Here is a 23380-nt window from a genome sequence, read left to right on the forward strand (position 1 = left end):
ACCTGCTGATTTACTACAGCCTCTTCCTGGTATTTCTCTTTCCTCCTGTTTCTACTTCATGAGGTGGTACCGCTGTGCCCGTACCATCAGCAGCATTGATTGTAGGGATTTGAGTACAGTATATATGCAGTTTAAAATTGCAACAGGAGTTACAGCAGCTACAAGACATAGTGTTATTATTAAAAGAGGTTATTGTTAATGCGTTGCAGATTTTAGCATAGGGCTTGTAAAATAAATAGGAGTGTTTTTGGGCAGTGAGATTGGGCAGTGCTTCAGTGTTTCTGAGCAATGGAGAATGGGGAGGGGGGCAGGGGTCAAAGTGTGCACAGAAATCAGCTCGGAGCACGGCTGAGTAACAAACAGTTGAGGGCTGGCTTAGAGCAGTACCACCCTGAGATACTCAGTGTGCTAATATATATAATAATTATGTAAAATTATAAATGAATAAATAAATCAATCCCAAATGCCTACGTGGCTGAGTTAAACTGTCAGGTGGGCATGGACTTTTCAGTTACATGTCTGTACTCCTGAAAATTGCTCCTAACTACAGTCTTCAAGTCAGATCTGAAAACAAAAGAATAAGCAGCATTCCTGTCACACAGGGACAAGACACCACTTGCTCAGCAAAAGCCACATCTTTACCTGGAAACTGAAATTGGTTTTGTACCACTAGACAGGATACAATTCAGTTGTTCTTCACGGAGAGGAAAGGACTGAGGGTCTGATTCTTAAACTGTAGAAGCTTGGACCTTTGTGATGCCCTACATAAGTGTAATGCAACAGTGGAAGTCATGAAATCATCATGTGACTGAAATACTGGGTAACGTGACTGAAGGAAACTTTTACTCCTGTAAGAAATGATGCCATCCTGGCTGTTCTTTGGTAATTAACTAGGAAGCAATAAATGTTTAAGATCTGAGACCCTTCACATTCCTGTGAGGACTAAGCCTAAAGGATAGCGTGAATTTAAGAAGTGAAAGTTTTGTTGAAATTCTCTATGGGGTTTTCACAGTACAAAATATAATGGATTTCTAATGACATCTAGTTGGATGTTCAAACTCACCATAAGCCACTGAACTGCAGTGATCCCTTCATGCCTCTGGGACCAAAGATGGCATCTCCTGGTCCTGAACTATGCAGTGCCCATCCACTCCATGCATGCACTGAACAGGCTGAGGCACCTATAAAACAATATACAAGTGCTGTTATTAATATTAGCACAGTGTCACTGCCTGTTGAATTAATAACCCTTTCTGGTCTAAGTAAAGCTTTCCAGGGTTTGTAAATTAAGTGCAAAAACTGTTAATCTGGTTCAACAACATGGCATGGCAAGGCTGAGCTTCAGGAGCAGCTCCTTGTTGTTGCAATAACATCCACTTGTTCAACATTTCTGTTGCTGGAATCCCTGCCATTCCCAGGAACTGCAGTGCACGGGCAATTAAAGTAGACCCCGTTCCATGTGAAAAGCGTGTTTCATTAACAACCTTAAACTTCGTTTCCTACTAAGCACCACCGGAAGACTTCCAGTACACAAAGGGAGCTGATCAACAGGAGGAGGATTGAGTTTTTACACAGTGCGATGCTGATAGGACAAGGGGGAGCAGCTTTAAACTAATAGAAGAGGTTCAGGTTGGATGTTAGGAGGAAATCCTTTATTCAGAGGGCAGTGGGGCACTAGCAGTGATCTGTGGATGCAGGCAGAGCTGGATGGGGCTTTGGGCAGCCTGAGCTGTTGGGGGGCAGCCCTGCTTATGGCATAGAGTGAGACTTGGGTGGGCTGTAAGGTCCCCTCCAACCAGACCATGCTGTGATTCTAATGACCACAGAGGAACCCACAACGCTGGCAAGCAGCTCTCAGAACTTTCTCAGCAGCAAATCGTTCCCACAAACGCTTCTGATGACTTACAGAGAACAAAGATGCTCTAAAAGCTTCAGCTAAACCTATGGAAATAAATATTATGCCTGAGAACAAACCGTACCGTGATCTCGACAAACACAAAGGGCAACTTAAAACATCGGGGCGTGCAGTAAAACTTGTGAACTTAGAGCAGAAGGCGGATGGCCCCAGGGGGTCATCACTGCCATCACTGAGGGGCTGCCCAGCAACACCTCCCTGTGGAGAGGGTGGGCGCCATTTTTAAAGAGCCCTGTCAAGGCGGAAGGGGAAACAGGTGCTCGCTGCGATATCGGCCCCACAGAGCGGGCTGTGGTCATACACACAGTTTGGGGTTGGGAAGGGACGCCTGTATGCTGCAAACAGGCGGACACGGCGCATCCCCACACCCTTAAAGCGCCACAACGTGCAGCGGCTGCGATGGGACTCCTCACATTTAAAGGGCAGCCCCGTGCGGAGGGATCTGTCAGCACACGGCCGGCCGGCACTTCTTAAACCCGTGCAGCGGCGGGGCGGCCCGGACCTCGTTTTCTCTCCGGGAATCCCTGCGCTGCGCCGCCTCGAGCGGTCATGGGCGCTGCGGTCCCCGCTGTCCATCCGCGGCGGGCGAGGCACGGAAGCCGGCTGAGTGGCGGCCTGCCCCTGCGCCCGCCCGCGTGAGGGGGAGCTGGGGAGCGACGGGGATTGAGGAAGGAGGAGAGCTCGGTTTTCTTTTGAGCCGTGTATCCTTCCGCTCAGCGGGCACAAGAGGCTGGAGCTGCGGTGTCCCTCCGCCGCCGGCAGCGCAGGGGCAGGCGGCGCCTCTCCGGAGGGGGGCGAGGAGGTCGCGGCTTCGCGGGAGAGAGAGGAAGAAACTTAAGAGCGCCGTGGCTGGAGCGACGGAGCGCCCGGCTCAGAAGCCCAGCGGAAAGAGGCCTTGGACAGCGAAAGAGAAGCACGAACAGGAGGAGGAAGCGGCGGCGGCCGCCACCGGCCCCTCATCGCCGCCCCGCGGGGTCCCTGCGAGGGAGCTCGGGGGACTCTTTTTCGCGGGGTCCGGCGGAAGGATCTCACGGCGGCTCTCTCCATCGCCTCCCCCCTGCACCGCTCGCCCCTCGGCGCCGCCATCTTGGATTTTAATCCGCCATTTTTTTTCTCCCCCCACTCGGAATTATTTTTGACCATTACCTCCGTGCATTTTTTTTTTCCTTTCCTCTCTCTATTTTTTCCTTTATTTTTTCCTCTCCCGGTTTTCTCTTTTCTCTCCTCATCATCTTTATTTTTTTTTTTGTGTTTGTTTTTCTTTAAATTTCCGCCCCCCCCCGTTGCTCCTTTGCTTTGGATGAGCCATTTCTCACGGAAAATGCTGGGGTAGCACCGGCGGCGGCGCGGAGGCGACCTGAGGTGAGCGCGGGGGGCACAAAATGGCGGCGGGGTAAAGCCCTCCCTCATAGAGGGGCGTCCGCCTTGTCCCAGCCCCGAGGTGGGGAAGGCCCGGGCCCTACTGTAGGGACTGTAGGTAACGTAGGTACTATAGGCCCTAGAGGGCAGCAGGGAGCTGGGTGGGAGGGAAGGGAGCGCCTGCAGCCTCTACAGGCCTAGGGTAGAGTGACTGAGAGCTGTGAGGAAGGAAAGGATCCGGGGGTGTTGGTCAGTGTGAGCCAGGAAGGCCAGCAGCATCATGGTTTGTATCAGTAATAGTGCAGCTAGCAGGAGCAGGGATGTGATTCCTGCCCTATACTCAGCTCTGGTGGGGCTGCATCTCAGTGCTGTGTTCAGTCTGGGTCCTTTAGGGTCAGCACTGAGCGATATTTGAATATAGCCACGTATTGTTTTTAAATGAGAGTTTAACCTTTCCACCCCACCCCCATTCTAAAAATGCTGTTGCTTTTCTATGGGTTTCTGTCCTTTTATGTTTGTTTTTTTAAGTCATTACTTTTTGGAGGCTGTTTGTATATTAGTTCAAAGCAGGTTGCACACTACACTTACTATGATGTATAACCTCAATTGGGTGTATGTGTGAAAATGCTCTGTTTCCTGGGGTCGCATAGCTACACTTCCATTGATGTTTGAAGGGAGGTAGAAGCAGGAAGGGGAACAACTTTTTACATGGTCTAGGAGTGGGTGGGACAGGGAGGAAGGGCTTTGAACTAAAAGAGGAGAAATTAAATGAGATATTAGGAAAATAATATATATTTGCTCAGAGGGTGGTGAGGTGCTGGCACAGGCTGCCAGAGCTGAGGGTGCCCCATCAAGGCCAGGTTGGGCCTTGGGCAGCCCGGTCTTGTGACAGGCAGCCCTGCCCACGACAGGGGGTTGGAACTAATTGGTCTTTAGAGATCTCTTCCAACCTAAGCCATTCGATGATTCTGTGTGTGTGTAATTAGATAGGGGGGTGTGCTTATACAGGCGTTGTCCTTAATCACTTATCAGCTTTAGAATTCTGTCTTTGCTTCCAGATGTGTCAGCAGTTCACCTGTGAGTGTCTGCTTGCAGCAGCTCCCTGTACCAGCACTAGTGAACTACTTTCCTTGTTTCCTAATGCAAATGCAGATCACTTTTCTTTTACAGTATGTGTGTGTACCTACATATAAGCGTGTATTAAAACTTTGCCTTGGAAACAGATTACCTTGTAAGTTGTAATGATGTTAATGTTTTGCTTCCAGTAGGTATTGGAGCCGAAATTATTCATCCACTTCTCCGAGCCTTTTGAAAAGTGACTAAATGCAACTGGGTCAGGTTGTCTGTGGGCATGAAGTGGTTGGGAGAATCCAAGAACATGGTGGTGAATGGCAGGAGGAGTGGAAGCAGGGCGTCTAATGACCACGTGCAGAGTCAAACCAAATTGCAGCACACAGGAAAGGAGAATCCCAGGTCTGGCAAAAATGGAGTTGAGAGAAGATCGAGCAGATGTACGTACATGTCTATGCAGTTTGGTGTTTGTGCTGTCAGCTTGCATGCCAGGCTTCTGCCGTGTCTTAATTCACAAGGGGGGTGTGCATGTAACCCTTATCAGTAGTACTGATTATGTTTGTATTTGTTGAACGTTGTAACTCCTTTTGCGAATACGGAGCTCTTCAGCTTAAAAGTTAAGTGAGAGTAATAGAACATAAATTAATCTGAAGCTGGTTGTGTGCAAAATACATGACTGGCACTTAGTGAGAGCTAGTGTGATTGGAGCTAGATAACAGATAACTCGAGGTACTGGCCTAAATGTAGTGAACGTGTGTTTGTGTAGAAGTAGACCCCATTTTCAGTGAAGCCATGTGTATCAGTAGTAGTTACAGAGCTGTTGTAGGTTGGATATTAGGAAGCACTTCTTTACAGAAAGGGTAGTTAAACACTGGAATAGGCTCCCCAGAGAGCTGATTGAATTGCCATCCCTGGATGTTTTTAAGAGCCGTTTGGATGTTGTGCTCAAGGATATGATTTAGATGAGGGTTGTTAGAGTTAGGGTACTATGGTTAGGCTGCGGTTGGACTCGATGATCTTCAAGGTCTTTTCCAACCTGGGTAATTCTATGATTCTATTGATGTGGAGTGAGGAATGAAATAGAAATTTGGAAGAAATCCTCGTTTCAAATTTCAGGACAGTCAGTCTTATATTGTCATGGCTTTGTCGTGGCTTTGTCATGCTCATAAGCCTTAAACTTTAGAGGCAGGTATGTCTGGGTTGTGTGCTCTGGGAATATGTATGTGGGGAGGTGCAGAGAGAAGGAAGCCCATAAAAATACATCCTGCAATGCTGTCTCCATTGGCAGCTGCAATAACCAGCAAGAGTTAAAACTGAACTGTGCTTCTGCTTCTTCCTTTGTGATTGATTTGTATTATTTTATGATCCAGACTTCAGTTGCAGCTCCCCTTTTCCCTAATGCAGGTGGCTTTCAGAGCGTTCCATAAATGATACCTGGTTTCTGCTTTATTTGCAGGTAGTGGTGCTTCGGGATTTGAGGGTCAGAGTCGTTACGTGCCTTCCTCTGGAATGTCGGCCAAGGAACTGTGTGAAAACGATGACCTAGCAACTAGTTTGGTTCTTGATCCTTACTTAGGTTTTCAGACACACAAAATGAATACTAGGTAACTTGGCTTTACTTTCCTAGAAAAGAACTGTTCTGGTTACATCCATTGTGATAACTGTGGAATTTCCTGCATGTTTACAGAAGTCTGAAGCAATGACAGTTGGTGGATTCTGCCTTTAGAATGGCCCTGCATGTGAGACTGGAACTTCAAGCTCTGTGGCTGTGTTGTTTTGTAGCACTATCACAGGTCTCCCAGTTATCCTTAGCAACAGCTTCTGCTCTAGAGCTGTGTGTTAATAGATGCTTCCCTACCTTAAACAATTAACTCCCCCTCAGCTTTTAACTTCTAGCCATTTGAAATACTATTTCAAAGCCAGGAGTTGGTATCTAGGGAGTGTGGTGTATTTCCTATTCATTTTGTTGGCTGGGGATTTTATTTTCTTCTCAACTTTTACAATATCTTGCTTTACTTCCTGGGTTCCAGTGTTAGTCCCACTTGATGCTCTTGCAGATCCAGTTCCAGTGTTAGTGCCACTTGATACCAGGCTCTTGCAGATCCATGCTGAAGAAATGCTACTCAGATATATCCGTGTATAAATATGATAAGTGGATGTGCACATCTAAAACCTTCCTACCAGATCTGCACATACTGTTATACACCTGCCTGAATGTTGCCTTAAATTCAGAGTGGGCTTGTGGTTTAGTTGTTGCGTGTCTCTTCCTGTTTTGCTGGTTATAGCAACACCTCTAAGTATATTCTGTAAACGTGGATGTGCTCAAAAGCCCTTTTTGTTGTTCTATGAGTGGTGGTGTACAGCTGTTCAGAAGCTGTTCAGCTGATTTGCTTTTTGCTAAGGAAGTTATGTATCTATCAGCTGGAGAAGTTGCTTTTGTAAATGAGATGTTTTTCAATATGTGAAATACTTCTTGAATTGCTGCTTTGCAGCAAAAGACCAGGCAAAGGTTATCATCATCATCATCGTGTGTTTCTTCCTTTCTCAGGCTTGGAGTGCAGTTACAGGCAGCATTCAAGGACAATGGTTAATAATCTTGGAGCTCTGTGGGAGATACTTAGATGAGGCTTACAACTTCTGCTAGACCTGGTGACTCATTCTTAATGTCTTACTGAGGGAGTTTCTACCATTACAGTGAATCAGAGTTAAGCTTTCAGCATAGCTCTTGCTTGTCTTTCACTGTAGTGATGACTTACTGCTGTAGCTACTCAGCTTGGACCACCTTCCTTCCATCTAGTGACATGTAGTGCTTCTATAACTCTGTAGAGTTGTTGCCCTCATGTCATTCTGAGGAGGTGGGGGATGTGAATGTTTGTAGACCCAATTCAAAGCAAATACCTTCAGGTACCACTTATATGCTTGCAATGAAAAACAAAGGTTACAACTTATGTTGGGTACCTTCTGTTTCAGTGTGGTATAGCCACATAAATCTTGGCAACATCATTTGTGTAATGAAGTGAGATTGAAATCAAATAGCTGCTTATAAAGGCATGGAAATATTTCCTCATCCTGTTGCAGTTTGTTTGAAGGTGCACATGGAAGTGACTGTAGCAGTTTTGCTTGGCTCTTGGTGCACAGAAAGTGTTGTAGCAACTGGCAGCCCACTGTGAGTTTGTGGCTGTGTACTCAAGTTGTATTTTATCTCGCTTCTAGAAGCCAAACCTGCATTTTTGTTTGTAGAAGTGTCTTCTATACAAGTGCTCTTTGTACTTCATTCCTTTAGTTGAAAAGTTTGTGTAGCTGGGTTGTTTTTCCCATAGCATATTCATTAGAGAAGAAACTTATAACATTGTAGTTAAATATCTAGATAATTCCTGGAACTTCTTTATATCTTCTTGGTGCTAAAGTAGTGACAGGAATCTGAGTGTTCTTTTTATGTTGTTTGTTGTTTTATCTGGAGGCAGTAAGAGGAAGGTTCCACGTGTACTCAGCATCTGCTGCCTTGGGAATTGGGCTGGGAGCTTTGTAAGCTTTCATGTCAGTAATATCACAAAGAGCTGAAAGCTGGTTATCAAAAGATTTCAGTCACATCCCCTAATGAGTTTTTCCCACTTTCCTTTCCTTGAAACGTCTTCTTGTTGCCAGGGATTTGATCGCCTGCCTAAAATCTAGCTCTAGAAATTCTTTAATGGCTTTACATGAAAGAGACTTTATTTGCTTCATCATCCTGGTTTTCCAAGAGAAAGCAGATTGGTTCTAGTGGTTGGGGTCTGCTACAGGGAGCCTGTCCATGTGGCTGTTTTATTCCAGCTGTAGGAGGTGTCCTGTGCGTGGGCTCTTGTCCTGAAGGGAGATTTCAACCAGCTGGCTGTCTGCTGGGATAGTGGCACAGCGGGTGGCAGGTAATCCAGGAGATTGCTGGAGTCTGTCAAGGACAGCTTCCCAGTCCAGGTCATAGGTGGACTGACCTGAGGTGAAGCCCTATTGGACCTGGTCCTCACAGATGTGGAGGAGAGCACTAGAGAGGTTAAGAGTGGAGGCAGCCTGGGCTGAATTGACCATGCCTTGGTGGAGTTTGTGATCTGGAGGAATGCAGGCCTGGCAAAAAGCAGAGCTAGGACCCTGTGCTTCAGGAGAGCAAACTTCTGGCTGCTCAAGGAACTGCTGAGTGGGATCCCCTGGGAAACTGTCCTTAAGGGCATGGGTGCAGAACAGTGGCAGCTCTTTAAGGACACCCTTCTGACGGCTCTCCATCCCCAGCAAAAGAAGTCGAGCAGGGGAGGCAGGTGACCATTGTGGCTGTGCAAGAACCTGCAGCTTAAACTGAGGGGAAAAGGGGGAAATGTACAGGAAGTGGAAGCAGGGTTGTGTAGCCTGGGAGGAATACAGGGCTGCTCTTCATGTATGCAGAGATAAGATTAGGAAAGCCAAGGCGCAGATGGAGCTGCACTTGGTGAGGGATGTGAAAGATAAGAAGGGGTTCTGCAGGTTCATAGGCAGGAGGACACAGGCCAAGGAGAGTGTTCCCCACTCTGATGAAGGGTAGTGGGGAGTTGTTGGCTTCCTTAGACATAGTTACTCAATGAGTGCTTTGCCTCAGTCTTCACTGGTGGTCAGGCTTCTCGTGTCTGCCAGGACCCTGAGCCTCTAGGTGATGGTGTGGGGTGTGTTTTCTGTCCCACTGTAATGGTGGAGCAAGCGTGAGCCCTCCTCATGAAACTGAACATGTACAAGTCCATGGGACTGGTTGTTATCATCCTTGGGTTCTGTAAGAGATGGCTCATGTAGTTGCTGAGCTGCTCTCTATCATATTTGAAAAATCCTGGCTGCCTGGTAAAGTCCCTGGAGACTAGAAAAAGGGAAATATTACCTCCATTTTTAATCAAGGGAGAAAGGAAGACCCGGGGAACTACAGGCTGGTGAGCTTCACCTCTGTGCCTGGGAAGATCATGGAGCAGATCCTCCTAGAAGCTATGCTAAGGCATGTATGAGACAAGGAGGTGATTTGAGACAGCCAGCATGGCTTTGCCAAGGGCAGATCTTGCCTGACCAATCTGGTGGCCTTCTGTGATGGACTGACAGCTTTGGTGGATGGCGGAATGGCGATGGATGTCCTCTACGTGGACTTCTGCAAAGCCTTTGGCATGGTCCCTCACCGCATCCTTCTCTCTGAATTGGGGAGGTGTGGATTTGAGGGATGGAGTACTGTGTCCAGACCTGGGGCCTCCAGTACACGAAGGATGTAGAGTAGGCCCAGAGGAAGGCTACTAAAATGATCAGAGGGCTGGAGCACCTCTCCTATGAGGAAAGATTGAGGGAACTGGGCTTGTTTAGCTTAGAGAAGGATCTGGCGAGGCCTCATTGTGATCTTCCAGTACTTGAAGGGAGCATTTAAACAGGAGGGGGAATGCTTGTTTATGAGGGTGGATAGTGATAGGGCAAGGGGGGATGGTATTAAACTAAGGTGAGTTTTAGGTTAGAGATTAGGAGTAAGTTTTTCACACAGAGGGTGGTGACACACTGGAACAGGTTGCCCAAGGAGGCTGTGGATGCCCTGTCCCTGCAGGCATTCAAGGCCAGGCTGGATGTGGCTCTGGGCAGCCTGGGCTGGTGGTTGGCAGCCCTACATATGGCAGTGGCTTGAAAGTAGATGATCACTGTGGTCCTTTTCAGCCCGGGCCATTCTATGGTTCCAAAGGTGGTGCTCTTCACAGTCTAAAGTATCATGCTTGGGAATACCAAGAGCACTTCCAATAGACACTTAAGTTTACTGGTAGTACAGGAAGTCAAATGCATTTTAGTTTGTTTTAGGAGAATCTAGGTCTGTTTCTGAGCTCCACATTGCTGCTTTCTGTGCAGCTGCATGCTGGCAAGTGTGTTGGCTGGTTTTGCCTGGAAGAAGAGCAAGCTTTAAGAATGGCAGTTTTTCAGAGTAAACATGAAGTTTTTAGGGATGATATGTTGGAAGCTGCTTTCTCTCAATAGTGTACCAAGAGCATTTGCTGGTCTTAGGGAAACATGCAGTCATTCCTGAGCTAGACAGGGGGTGTCACTCCTGATCCCTTAGTCACCAGTTAGCAGCAGTGAATAAGGGCAAAGCAGTTCCACTCACTTCCATTTGGAGCTCTGTGCAGAATCTTTTCTCTACTCCCCAGCTCATTTAAATATAATAATTAAAGGGGTCATCCTGACTGAGTGAATTTGAAATGTGGAAAAAGGCATGTTTTCTTGATAAGTGAGTTCAGCGAGGTTATCATGCTTGCTCCTGGTTCTCTTCCTCCTCTCTTCCCATTCCCAAAGTCTCTGTTGGAGTCAGCTGTTGTGCTGCTGAATGGTTTGGGTTTAAAACCCATCCAAACAAGAAAATCCTACTCTTACACAGGTTTTCTAGTTGGACTTCTAGCAGGAATAAAGTGTTCTGTGTTTGAAGGATGGAGTGGCTTACAGTAGTTGCTCTGGCTGTTAAATTCTACCCTGCTACTCCCTTTGGTAGAATGAAAGAACGTGAGTTCTCCCAGCTGCTTTCATCCTTAGTATTTTAAAAACACATTTATTTGTCAGCTGTGCTGTGGAGAATGAATTTCTGCAGCTGCTGGAATTTTCATTACTTCTATCTGGGTTGGATTTGAGCTTTGCCCACAGTGGGATGTGTGCATTTTTCAGTTCAAGAAACTTAAGTGGACTACTTGATCATTTAAAAAATGCAGTTTTGAGCTTTAGCCTTCAGGGAACATGGGATTTTTCCTGAAAGTTTAGTGGAGAAGTCCTTTGGTGCTCTCTAGTGCATGCGTTATGTGGGCTTTCATACTGAAACTCTTTCAGGATCCATTTTTGTTCAAACTCACTGCTCTGAGTGGCTGAGCAAGGTACCGTGCTTCCGAACTCACCAGAACCTCTCCTTTAACTTCCTTTATAGGCAAACAGTTCACTGACCTTTGGCTTTATACCTTGGAGTTTCAAGATTCTTTAAGTATTCCTGAGGTAAGAGGAAACGAGAGGGAGAAAGAGCTGTGCTTCATCAAGCTGTTATCTTACATCCTTCTTGTTGAGGCAGCCTCAGGCAGCTCGTCAGGAAGAAGGGAGATCAGCCTTTCTCTAAAGATGCAGTGATAGCAGAGTTTTGTGTTTGTAACTTAATTGGAACAGCCGGACTGTTGTGCAGCAAACTATTCTCTGTGAGACCAGCTTCACATTCAAATATGAGTGTCTTGTTCAGTTCTCATGATGGAATCTTACAGAGGTACAATTCATGGGAGCAGACCAGAAGTTTGGATAGATTTGATTCTGACTTGATTTGACTCCTGAGTTGTGAGATGGAGGTGGCTGATTTGTTCATTTTTATTCTGTTTTTCTTGTGCTCTTTTCGTCTCTTTGTTTTTCTTCTCTGAAGTGGTCTCCCATTTTACTGACATTTTAAAAGCCTTCATTGGTTGGTTTTGCTCAGCTCTTAAATATGTTTAGTTACAGTGTCTTTCTAGGCTGTCTTCATGCTGTTAGAAAACAGTCATGTAGATGCTTAAAGCACTTTGGTAGACTTCTCATGTCATGTGTGAATGAGGAAGTATTTTGTACTACCAAATTTGCAGACAGTGCTGAGGATCACTTCATATATAACTCCTTGGTTCTGTGGTAGGTAGTGTTAGGAAAGTCTCATGAATAAGTTTCTGTTTCATAACACTCTTTGGAGAAGTGAAGTACCTTTATTAAATGCAGCAGAGTCTCACAGTCTCCAGGAAGATTCAGCTTTCAGGCTTTCTTGGCCTGCAGGCATCCTCTATCTCAAGTCAACAGGTGCCCATTGCAGTGTATGTGGTGATGTCCCTATGGAACATGAGAAATCTGGTTTCAGTATTTTGGCTTATCTCAATCTTGATACAGTTCATATGCTGCAGTTCATGGCTGCAGTTGAGCTGAGGAAAAACTCACTTGCTCAGGGTGCAAAGTGCTGTTCTGTTTCATTGAGCTGGGAACCCGTTAAGTAGGATGGTCTGTATTGTGCTGCTAGCTTCCAGTTTCTTTCCACATACTTGTGGATGCTTCCATTGCCTACTTGGATTCCTTTTATTTTTCCTTTGCTCCTTTGCCATGTAAATCATCTCAGTCTTTTCAAAACTTGTGTACATAGTATTTCTACTTGTCTGGAATCATGTTACATGAGTTGCTGCTAGAATTCTGAAAGGACTCTGGTAATTGTAGAACGCCTGAAATAAGAACCTGGAGAAAGTCCTGCTGATGTAACCTATGGAAGTATACAGGGTTAGTGCCTGTTCCTGAGCTACCTAAGGTAATTCATCAAGTCCTGCTGTGTGTTGTGCTTGCGATGGTAGGAGTACAAGTGGGTCCCTGTTGCAAAAGGTGTTTCCAATTGCCAATACAAGAGTAAGTCCTTATCTGAAACTAGTCAAATGTAGTTTATCTCGTTCTGAATTCCCTTGGTATCTGAGGAAGCTCTGTGAGTTTTGGCAATCAAATCTGAGGGAGGTTTCCTTCTTTTTTTTTTAGAATAACCAGGAGATCTTCTCCTGATTGTATGTCTGACTGACAGGTGGAGAAAGGGGGAGAGGGGATAAGTGTGTTCTTTATTAAATAAGATAATTGAAAAATGTCTGGCATAACATTTATTATAGTTTGAAGTAGGTAAGTTTTAGAAGTGCATAATCTACTTCTTCTTAGTTGTTATCCCAGCAGGTAGGATACTTACCTCTGTCTTCTCTGAATTACCAGCTATATTTTCTGTTCTGAAAGCTTACAAGGTTACGCTGATAATTTTTGCAGTATTGAAAAAGATCTAAAGAATTGTAGAGTAATTATATTGCAGACACCTTTTTTCTAATGGAGAATTTGGATCAGGTGCTTATGTAAAAGCATGGAAAGCTGATAACCTGCACTGCCCCTGGAAACTATACTCCTGTCAGAAGGTCTTTATTTACTGTATTAGGAGCAGATATACAGCATTCTTCTTCCTCATGAATGAAGTTGTATTCCCTTCGCTATGAGCTATTTGTGATTAAAATTGAGACATGCAACACTTAACGTTATCAGTTAGGGAGCTGGAGATGTTTCCTTCCACCAACTTAATTAAGTCATTTATTTCCTATTTTTTTGTTTTTATCATCAAATGCAGGCTTTGTTTGGTAAGTAAGTAAGATCAGTATGGTAATTCTCCACAAGACATAATGAAACCGGTGTATATTTAATAAGGTCTTGATTTAATGGATTTAGTCAAAAGCTGTTAACTTTGTCAACTACAGAAGCCAGAACTATGCATAGATCACTTGGTACTAGTGTTGCTATAAAACGTATAGCAACCAGTTTATTTTCTTGAATGTTTTTGTGCATATAGTGATTGTAAATTGAGAAGCAAATTAGGACAGTAATACTTCCATTATACTAGTTCTTTGGCTGCTGTTTTGTAGTGAACTATTATTCTATGGTGGTTGATCTTATCAGCAGTGCATTTTATACATAAATTGCCTCAGTAGAATTGAAGGTTTTAAAGTTTCAAGCAGTAAGTTTGGAACCTTTGTCACCACCTCTGAAAATGAGGGTCTGTGCTTTGTTTGCATAATGGTCAGTTTCCTTATGCAAGGAGCAAAATACTCATCTGACTAGAAAAAACCTTATGTGCTGTGAGTTAATGTGAGGAAGAACTGCAAATGAATAACAGCAGACTGGAATAGCTTTCTTCTTTGTTTCAGATTTCGACCTATAAAAGGAAGGCAAGAAGAACTAAAAGAGGTGATCGAACGTTTTAAGAAAGATGAGCACTTAGAAAAAGCCTTCAAGTCCTTGACGTCAGGTGACTGGGCCCGGCACTATTTTCTTAACAAGAACAAAATGCAGGAAAGGTTGTTCAAAGAACATGTAGGTGTATTTGTAATTAATGTGCTTTTTCACATGGTTGAAAGGCTATGAAAATGTAGAAGTTTCATAGGAATATAGCAATAGCAAAGTGAAGTAATCCTCTGCAGTTACATGTTGCTTGTTTGGACGCTTTTTTAACATGAAATTCTTGTGTTTGTTAAAACCCAGATAACTTGAAGGAGGGTTGGGGAAAATTAACTTGCTATTTATTTCATAGGCATATAGAAGGGACAACTATATTTGCAGTTTGCCTCTTCTTTTGTTGGCTTAAGTCCTAGGCCAGAAGAGAGAAGCCCTGCTGCTGAAAGACAGAAGTATTGAGGACTTAATTTTATGTTTTTTGGTTTTTTTTCCTGTTCATTTTTTAAACTTACAGCTACTGTAGATCAAACTGTGGGTCAACAAAGAGCAAAGGGAGAAGCCTTGGTACCTCAGAGCTCAATTGGCTCAATATACTATTGCTCTTCCTCTACTTTGAGCACCCCAAAATGACTTTTGATTGATGTGCAAACTTGCAAAGAAATTTTAGTACTGTTGAACTTCAGGGAAAAAAAAAAAAATAGCTCCTTCTAGAGTTCAACATGTTGCCTGCATATACAACCAAAAGGCATTTGGCCTTTTCCTATTCTAAAACAGATTTAATGTAGTAATACAGAAGAAGGTAGGCAGCAAATTCTGCTTTCCTGAAGCATTTTTAATGAAAGCTGCTGGAAGGAACTGCTTGAAACTCTGATCTGGTCCAGCAGTCTCTGAACTCAGCAGCTGGATTTCTCATGGAAATAATACCTTGTTCAGAACTGGAAGGAATCAAATCTCATTTAAAAAGGCTGTTAGGTGTCCATGGTTCTTCAAGACCCAAGACAACTTCTTGAACGTAAATATGTTTTCCTCACTGCTGTTTTGCTTTTAACGGGATGCTGTTATTTTCTTTCATTGCAGGTATTTATTTATTTACGGATGTTTGCAACTGACAGTGGGTTTGAGATACTGCCTTGTAATCGGTATTCATCTGAGCAGAATGGAGCCAAAATAGTTGCAACGAAAGAATGGTAAGTAGTACAGCTTACTGTTGTGTTCTGTTTCTACCAGTTATTTGGAATGACTTAATTTAAAAGAAAAAAAAAAGTAGAGCATGATTTTGAATTAAAATTGTAACGAGGGAATTGAAGTGGGAATTTCATATTGGAAAATTGTGAACTGAAACTTTTTTTTTGTTGAAAATCTTGAAGGACCTTATGAGAGGGAGAAACAGGAGGCCTGCTTCAAAACCTTGTCAATAGCTAGGAAATTCTTACAGCACAGTATATTGATAAGAGTGCTGTGCAGTCTCTGTAAAAGAAGAATTTTGCACTTGAAAGGTATGGCTATAAGGAATAAGTAAGATAGAAAAAAATCTTTGTCATTTTAGCAGCTGAAGAAGCTGAGGTAATCAAAACTCCTGCGGTTACTTGCTTGCATCCTCAGGAGACTGCAGAAACAATGATGGGTAATGCCTTCATGTAATTGATTCTGTGCAGTGGCATAACAACATTTAGTTCATATAGAAGGATATGTCTGCCCAGCCTAATTATTGACATCTTGTGCTTTTATGAAAAAATACCATGCTGTTATACTTTGTGTTTTTTTAATGTATGTATGCTTATTTTTACTGTTCTTTACACTAAAGGAAGCGGAATGATAAGATAGAACTACTTGTTGGGTGTATTGCTGAGCTATCAGAAATGGAAGAAAACATGCTGCTGAGACATGGGGAAAATGACTTCAGTGTAATGTATTCCACGAGGAAAAACTGTGCACAACTGTGGCTTGGTCCTGCTGCGTTTATCAATCACGGTGAGTAAGAAGGATTGAAACTGTGTTAAATGGCACAAGTAGTTCTGTTCAGACACAACATAAGTGATCTGAACGACAACATTTAAGTGAGCTAGATCACATGAAGACATTGGAGGAAAAACAGCAGGATCAAGCATACCGGTTACCAGTGTAGTGTAGAACTCTTCTGGGGAGCTTCCCAAACCAGATCTGACTGTCTTTGAACTGATAAACTTAAATAAGGCTCTGGAAAGTGATGCTTTCTTCCTTCACAGAGACATTGAAGCTGGCAGCTGAATTAATGGAGCGTATTGAGGCCCATTCTGAATTGCTAATATAGCAGAGTTTCTGAATGTAGTCAGCAATAACGTAGTGGGTGAACTCTGTGCTTCTTTTAAACGCTTACACAGAAGCTTCACTGATGCTGCTGCATTAGTACTCTGAAGGAAGAGCAGGTAGGATTTAAGATAAGTTCTAGTACTTTGAAGAGGAGGGAATTTGAAAAATTGTGGTAGAGTAGGGAAGAGTTCAGAAGCCGAACTGTATCAAAGTGGTCAACTCCTGTTATACAGCTTTATGCAGTACTACAGCTGCCAGCATTTAGTTGAGAGTCTAAAGTTGTTGAAGTCAGAGTGAATCCTTACTTTAGATATCTACAACTATTCATGTTTCAGGTCTTATCAACAGTTAATTGACTTTATCTTTTGGACCTTTTTCAGATTGCAGACCTAACTGTAAGGTAAGCAAAACATTAAAAATCAATAAAGCCCCCCGCTTTTTTTTTCTTTGTCCTTGCACCTTTCCCTACCCAGCTATTTTGCTGCTTGTTTTCTTATTTACTGTTCAACCTTAATGACTTGCCTTTCTTTTCTTCCCCCTCCACTTCCTGTCCTCTTCTCAAGTTTGTGTCAACTGGCAGAGATACAGCATGTGTGAAAGCTCTGAGAGATATTGAACCTGGAGAAGAAATCTCTTGTTACTATGGAGATGGCTTTTTTGGAGAAAATAATGAATACTGCGAATGTTACACCTGTGAAAGGTATGCATTGATGTGAATAAGGCTTTCCAATGAAATCGGGCATATTCATAATGCATTTTGTAAAACTAGATGTGGTTGGTTATGAGTACACAATTCTTCAACCCATTATTATTGCTTCTTAATTCATCATAACGAGTTGTGTTTGTTTGTTTTTTTTTTTAAATTATTACTGAATAGTCACAGAATCACAGAATTACCAGAATTATCAAGGTTGGAAAAGACCTAGAAGATCATCCAGTCCAACCATCACTAACACTTCCCAGTCAGGTTTGCCATGAACTCCTGTATTCTGTTCCTTTCCCCCCTTCCACCTCAGGAATTAGCCAAAATCATAAAAAGCAATGTAGTCTTTAAAGTAACCTTTTCTGGAAAAGGTAAATTGGAAAGAAAAATAGTTATAGATATAAGGAGCACATTAGCAGTTGGATCCTGACTGCAGCTCTTAGAGCAAAGTAGATTTCATTAGTCTTTTATTTGTTGGTCTGAAGTCTTGTTCTGATGAAAACGATCTGAGTAGTTTTCACGTTGCCTCATCAAAACATGTAGGGTTTAAGTATTAAATTTACTGATTACTAACAGTTCTTGTGCTTCAGGAGAAAAACCTGCTGGTATGGGCCTCAAAGCTCATTTGATGTTGGTCGGTCATTCTAAGCAAAGGGTACAGTTTCAGTCTTTTGTCTGTAGAGCTTCTAGGTAAAGTTTACTTCAGCCCTGGGAGCTGCTAAGTATTGAATGGATGAACGTCTCAGTCACTTTTTCCTTCCAGCATGGAGGGTCGTTTCTTTTTGCTCATTTTTCAATGTAACGTCAATATATACTTTCAGTTTCAGGATGGACCAACTTCATTTATCAGAATCCTTTCAGAAATATGTCATCTTTGGATTTAAAGTACATGAAAATGTTGTATTTTTAAAGCTAATACTTGTGTAGTTCTTGCTTTGGGAATCCACTTCTCAGTCAGGAGGTTATGTTACAAAAATTGAGATTTGAATTTAGGGGAGTTGAGAAAGGGGAAAATGAGTCCTTACAAGCATTAAGAAGCCAACCTAGTATGTAATTGTGTTATGAAATATGAGTTGTGTAGAGAAGTCAGCCATCTCTGTGTGCCGCAAGAAATAATTCTTAAGAGATCCAATTTCAGCTATTCCATAAAGGCTGTAATTTTGTAATGTTAAAATACCAGGCTTCTGGGAGTCCGTGGGATATGTTTTGGAGCAGAGGGAAGGTTAGCACTGAAAAAAAATATTTTCAAGTCTCCAAGAAAATCAGCACAAAGAAAACACACATATGTGCATTGACAGTTAGGTAAGCACACAATTCATCGTGTCTGACTGAAGTAACCAAGCACCAAGAACATGGCAGAAGGCTGTTGTCATTATTTGTGGCACTGTTGTTCTGATCTCAAGTGGCTGCCACTTGGGTTGATCTCAGCCTGGTATCTTCTTTTAGTTGGCTGTAATTTGCAAAGTTTAAAATAATGCCAAAAGAGTGTTCAGCATAGTGTTGTATCTGCATAATAATAATAGTTAACTTTGTGGAGATTGAGACCCTCTGTTGGTGTAATTTATCCATTTGTTGCTATGATTCAGATTTATGTATAAAACTTAGGATGTCATTTCACATAGGTATTAATACATTGTCATCTTTACCTTTGTAGGCGTGGAACTGGTGCTTTTAAATCAAGAGTGGGATTGCCAGCCCCTACTCCTGTGATTAATAGCAAATATGGACTGAGAGAAACAGATAAGCGATTGAACAGACTCAAAAAGCTGGGTGACAGCAGCAAAAACTCAGACAGCCAGTCCGTCAGCTCTAACACTGATGCAGATACCACTCAGGAAAAAGCTAATGCAAGTAAGCAAGCGTGGGACTTAAAGTTTTATAAAACATGAAGAACTACCACTGTGATGGCATTGCTTCTTGTATTTGAAAAGCATCCCAAATGCTTTTAGAACTGTAATTGATTAAGGAAGTTGAAGATCATTTCTATAGCAAATTAACTGTTTTCCTTAAGCCTTTCTATAAGTAGTAGTATATTCTTGTTTTGTTTGTATGTTCTTGTTTTCTTTCCTTCTGTTGTGTATACTTACAGCTAATAATTGGTGTCGTATTTCTAAAGTGGTCAGTTAAAGAGCTCTGTTGATTTGATTCATATTTGAAAAAGATGGTAAAAATCACATGCAGTGGTATGGCTTAGGAAAGAAAACTCAGATTGAGGAGTCTCCGTTTTGTAGGAAAACAATTCTTACAGAAATAGTTCTAGAGATAATTGAATGTATAGTCATCACCTTTAGAGATGCCTTAAACTAGGCAGCTATTCCCCCTCAGCATCCAGGACTGTTAGTTCAGACACCTATTCTGAAATGAACGTGCACAGTTAACAATTTCAGAAGAAATTGGAAGGGATTTTTGTTTGTCATGCTCTTGAGAGACATCTCTTCACGGAGTAGTGAGTACTATTTTTCTTCTTTTTTCCCTTCACACACAATATAGGCAAGATACGAATAATTTCAGCTTTTTACTCAACCGAGTCACTTTGAATATTGTGGCTCCGTCTGTCTCTTATTTGACGTTGCGAATTAAAAAGCAAACCAGTAACAAACTTTTTTTCTCAGTTGTATGATCTCTGATTACAAAGCTTTGTAGTGGTAGCTTTGCTTGGGCAGGCAAAACTCTGTTACTATCACATTAAGTGACGGTTGATAGGCAGCTGGAACACTGAAAATGAAACCATTGCAGTAGCTAAAGGTTTGGTTTTGTTTTTGTGGCCCCTGGTAGAAAAAAAAATTAAAACAAGAGCATGCAGATCTTCAGCTTTTTGCTGGAATAATTCTCAGTATCTACCGAGGAAAACATGGGATGAATCTGTGGAAAATTCAGTGGGAGAAGGAGGTGGGATTGGGGGGGGTTTGCGCAGACAGCACACTTGATACAGTGGAGATGATGAAGGAAATTAGGTGGGTTCTTAGATGTACTCCCAGAACTTAGATGGAGTATTTTTGACAGTCCTTTTGCATCTGAATAGGAAATTGACCAGTCAGTCTTGTTACTGCACAATGTCTAGCTTGTTGAACAGATTTTAATTAAAGTATTAAATGAAACAACTGGAATTTGGGGAATGGAAACCTCAGGTTAAGTCAGCATCATAAGCACTTCTTTTTTCTTTTGCAGCTAACAGAAAATCTTCAATTGGTGTGAAAAAGAATGGCAAAAACAGAACATTAACAAGACAGTCTATATCAAGAATTCCAGCATCATCAAACTCTACCTCATCTAAACTAACTCATATAAATAATTCCAGGGTACCAAAGAGACTGAAAAAGCCTGCAAAGCCTTTACTTTCAAAGATTAAGCAGAGAAATCAGTGCAAAAGGCTGGAGCAAAAGAATGCTTCTAAAAAGCTCGAAATGGGAAATTTAGTTCTCAAAGAGCCTAAAGTAGTTTTGTACAAAAGCTTGCCCATTAAAAAGGATAAGGAATTAGAGGGACCAGTCAAAGTTGCAGTCTCTAGTGGATGCTTAACAAGGCACGCAGCAAGAGAGTATAAACTGAATTCTGTGAAAGGTGCTCACGAGCATGGTGACATACCACCTTGCACGTACATAACACGGAGGTCAATGAGAACGCGGATGAGTTTGAAGGAGACCTCTGACATAAAGCTTGAACCAAATACATTGGATAGCTATAAGAATAACTTGACGAGAACACGATCGGACATTTTAGAGCAACAGTCTCATGCAACGGATGAAAACAGCCTGGCTCATGGAACGTCACATAAAGGGGAGGCCAGGTGTCAGAAAAATGACGCAGGCACGTCAAAAAAGAAGTCTCGACAAGGAAAACTAGTGAAACCACCTGCAAAATTAGATGAAACAGATAATACGCACAATACACCTGTAAAAGATGAAGTACCGGACTTGATCAGTTCTCACTCGGAAAATGGGGAGAGGAATAATGTGGTAGATGTACCTGTTAGCTATCAAGACTGTATCTCTGGATCTGGTAGCTGTTCTGTTGTAACATCTGACAGTTTCAAAGCAAAGGACACCTTCAGAACTGCAAAAACTAAAAAGAAAAGACGAATCACGAGGTATGATGCACAACTAATCCTTGAAAATAGCTCTGGGATCCCTAAACTGACTCTTCGTAGGCGCCACGATAGCAGTAGCAAGGCAAATGACCAAGAATCTGATGGAATGAATTCTTCAAAAATAAGCATCAAACTAAGTAAAGACCACGAAAAGGATAATAATTTATATGTAGCAAAGCTAAATAATGGGTTTAACTCAGGATCAGGCAATAGTTCAACAAAACTAAAAATACAGTTAAAACGAGAGGAAGAAAATAGAGGGACGTACTCTGAGGACCTTCATGAAAATGGTGTGTGTTGTAGTGAAACTCTCTCCCTTTTGGAGTCAAGAATGGAAGTAGATGATTATGCTCAGTATGAGGAGGAAACGGCAGATGAGTCTTCATCAGAAGAGGATGATGAAGAGGAAGATGACTATGATGACGAATTTGATGACTTTATTCCTCTTCCTCCAGCAAAGAGACTAAGGCTCATTGTTGGCAAGGATTCAATAGATATCGATATTTCTTCCAGGAGGAGGGAAGATCAGTCTTTAAGGCTCAATGCATAAGCTTATAGGTCTTAAACTGACCTGGATGTCATTTTTAAAAAAACAAACAAAAAAAAAATTAAATAAAAAATAAAAATAAAAAAAACAAAAACCTCACCACCAACAAATTCCATTTGATTATTCCTCAGCTGAAGAACTTTCTGAAAAACTTAGCGGCAGCACTTCTTTATTGTTTGTTCACCTATCAACATAATATTGTAGAAAGTGTACAGCATACTGACTCTTCTTAAGTTCGATTTGTGCAGATTTTTATTGTACTTTTTAATAGCCTTCTTATGTGCAATTCTGAGGTAGAGGTAATGCTCTGTTGTAAAATAAAGGCTCAAGCAAAGTTATGAAGTTGCATCAAATCTTTCCATGCAGGACAATGAGAATACAGTGTGGCTACACAATTATTTTTGATCTGCGAGAGCCTCGGTTTGCTCTTGCGGTATTTGACTAAACAATTAAATGATTAAAAATAAATCATAGTAGCAGCATATTTAAGGTTTTCTAGTCTATGTTAATATCACCAGCAATGAACTACAGCTTTTCGATTTCTTTGCTAGATGTTTTTTTGTTTTGTTTTTTTTTTCCCCTTGGAGTTTGTCGGTTTTAACACTGTATGCTGTCCCAGACGTTACTGTTTGTGGCCTTTGTTATAGTAGCAAACGGTTGGTTGGAAGTCAAATTGATTTCTTAAGAAAAAAAAAAAATTTAAAAAAAAAAGAAAAAAAAAAGGTGTTGACAATTTGCTGACTTTTTAGTACATTATATGTACAAGGGTAGCAGTATGCAGAATAAAAGTTTGGATATGGTGTATTTATTGCTTGTTATGTAAATTAAACACCTTGTATTTAACACTTTTCAATACTTTTAGATAAAATTGTTCTTTGCAAGAATGATTGGTGCTTATTTTTTCAAGAATTTGCTGTGAAATAATGTGACTACAACGGGCAACGTTTATCCATTGAACTGCAGCTATCCTGAATTGGTTCTTCATATTTTTTCTGTTGCACTTGTAAAATGCTACAAGGAATTTAAAGAAAGAAAAATCTATTCACTTTAACTTATGATAGTTTTATGAAATTAAAAAACAACTAAGTCACAGCTTTTGTTCTGTGGTAACCTATAAAATGTTTGTCTTTTAAGAACCAGTTGTAAAAAACTGAAAAAAAAGTATGTATATGTTGTAAATATTTGTGTGTTGTGCGAAATTTTGTCATAAGAAATTGAGATAACTTGCCAGAAGGGTTTTTAAGTTTAGAAATACATCCATGCCAATAAAATAGGAAATTGTAAACCTAGTTTTAAACTCTGCGTTAGTTGGAGTTCTTTGCTCATATGTAGTTCGCTTGGTGCTTCAGAATCTGTAACAGTGAAGAGCATCAGGGCAATGTTTGACTTCTTAATTCCAAGGACATTAGGAAAACTTGCTGCTTCTGGGCACGGTTAATGTGTTGGTATGTATAAAGCATTAATTTATATGTCGCTTCTTTGAAACAGGGCTAAAATTTGCACATTTTGTAGTTGTAACCGCATGGCAGTTTGGTCTGTGTGGTCTTTGTTTCTGTTCAGCCATAGTTTGAGACTCAGAATTCATCCATCGAAGGATGTAGAAACAGGCATCTCATCAAAAAGCACCTTGTTGTATCAGTTCAGTCAGCTGTCATTGCATACTATTGTCAGGTCCAGTGCTCT

At 41.9% G+C, this 23380-nt stretch overlaps 1 protein-coding gene across 4 annotated transcripts; it reads left to right on the plus strand.

Moving 5' to 3' along the window:
- The first annotated feature begins 2440 nt into the window (after positions 1–2440).
- On the plus strand, positions 2441–22986 carry KMT5B (lysine methyltransferase 5B). Of its 4 annotated transcripts, none has more exons than XM_015863810.1 (10): positions 2441–3277; positions 4540–4785; positions 5802–5949; positions 14044–14209; positions 15149–15258; positions 15876–16042; positions 16741–16760; positions 16924–17060; positions 18718–18914; positions 20232–22986. In XM_015863810.1, exons 2-10 carry the CDS (start codon positions 4626–4628, stop codon positions 21698–21700), a joined length of 2574 nt encoding a protein of 857 aa, XP_015719296.1. In that variant the 5' UTR covers positions 2441–3277; positions 4540–4625; the 3' UTR covers positions 21701–22986. The 4 variants fall into 4 exon arrangements, with proteins under 4 accessions (XP_015719296.1, XP_015719295.1, XP_015719297.1 ...); XM_015863809.1 differs by having other exon boundaries at positions 4543–4785; XM_015863811.2 differs by lacking the exon at positions 2441–3277 and adding an exon at positions 3537–3557 and having other exon boundaries at positions 4543–4785.
- Positions 22987–23380: the final 394 nt, after the last annotated feature.

This window comes from Coturnix japonica, chromosome 5 (genome assembly GCF_001577835.2).
Source record: "Coturnix japonica isolate 7356 chromosome 5, Coturnix japonica 2.1, whole genome shotgun sequence".
In the NCBI taxonomy this organism is placed as follows: domain Eukaryota; kingdom Metazoa; phylum Chordata; class Aves; order Galliformes; family Phasianidae; genus Coturnix; species Coturnix japonica.

What these genes read in the sequence shown, in the direction of transcription:
- KMT5B (XM_015863810.1), top strand. Translation starts at nt 4,626, where the DNA reads ATGAAGTGGTTGGGAGAATCCAAGAACATGGTGGTGAATGGCAGGAGG. An exon ending in ATTGCAGACCTAACTGTAAG is followed by an intron (nt 16,761 to 16,923) that starts GTAAGCAAAACA and finishes CCTCTTCTCAAG; the next exon opens with TTTGTGTCAACTGGCAGAGA. An exon ending in GAATGTTACACCTGTGAAAG is followed by an intron (nt 17,061 to 18,717) that starts GTATGCATTGAT and finishes TTACCTTTGTAG; the next exon opens with GCGTGGAACTGGTGCTTTTA.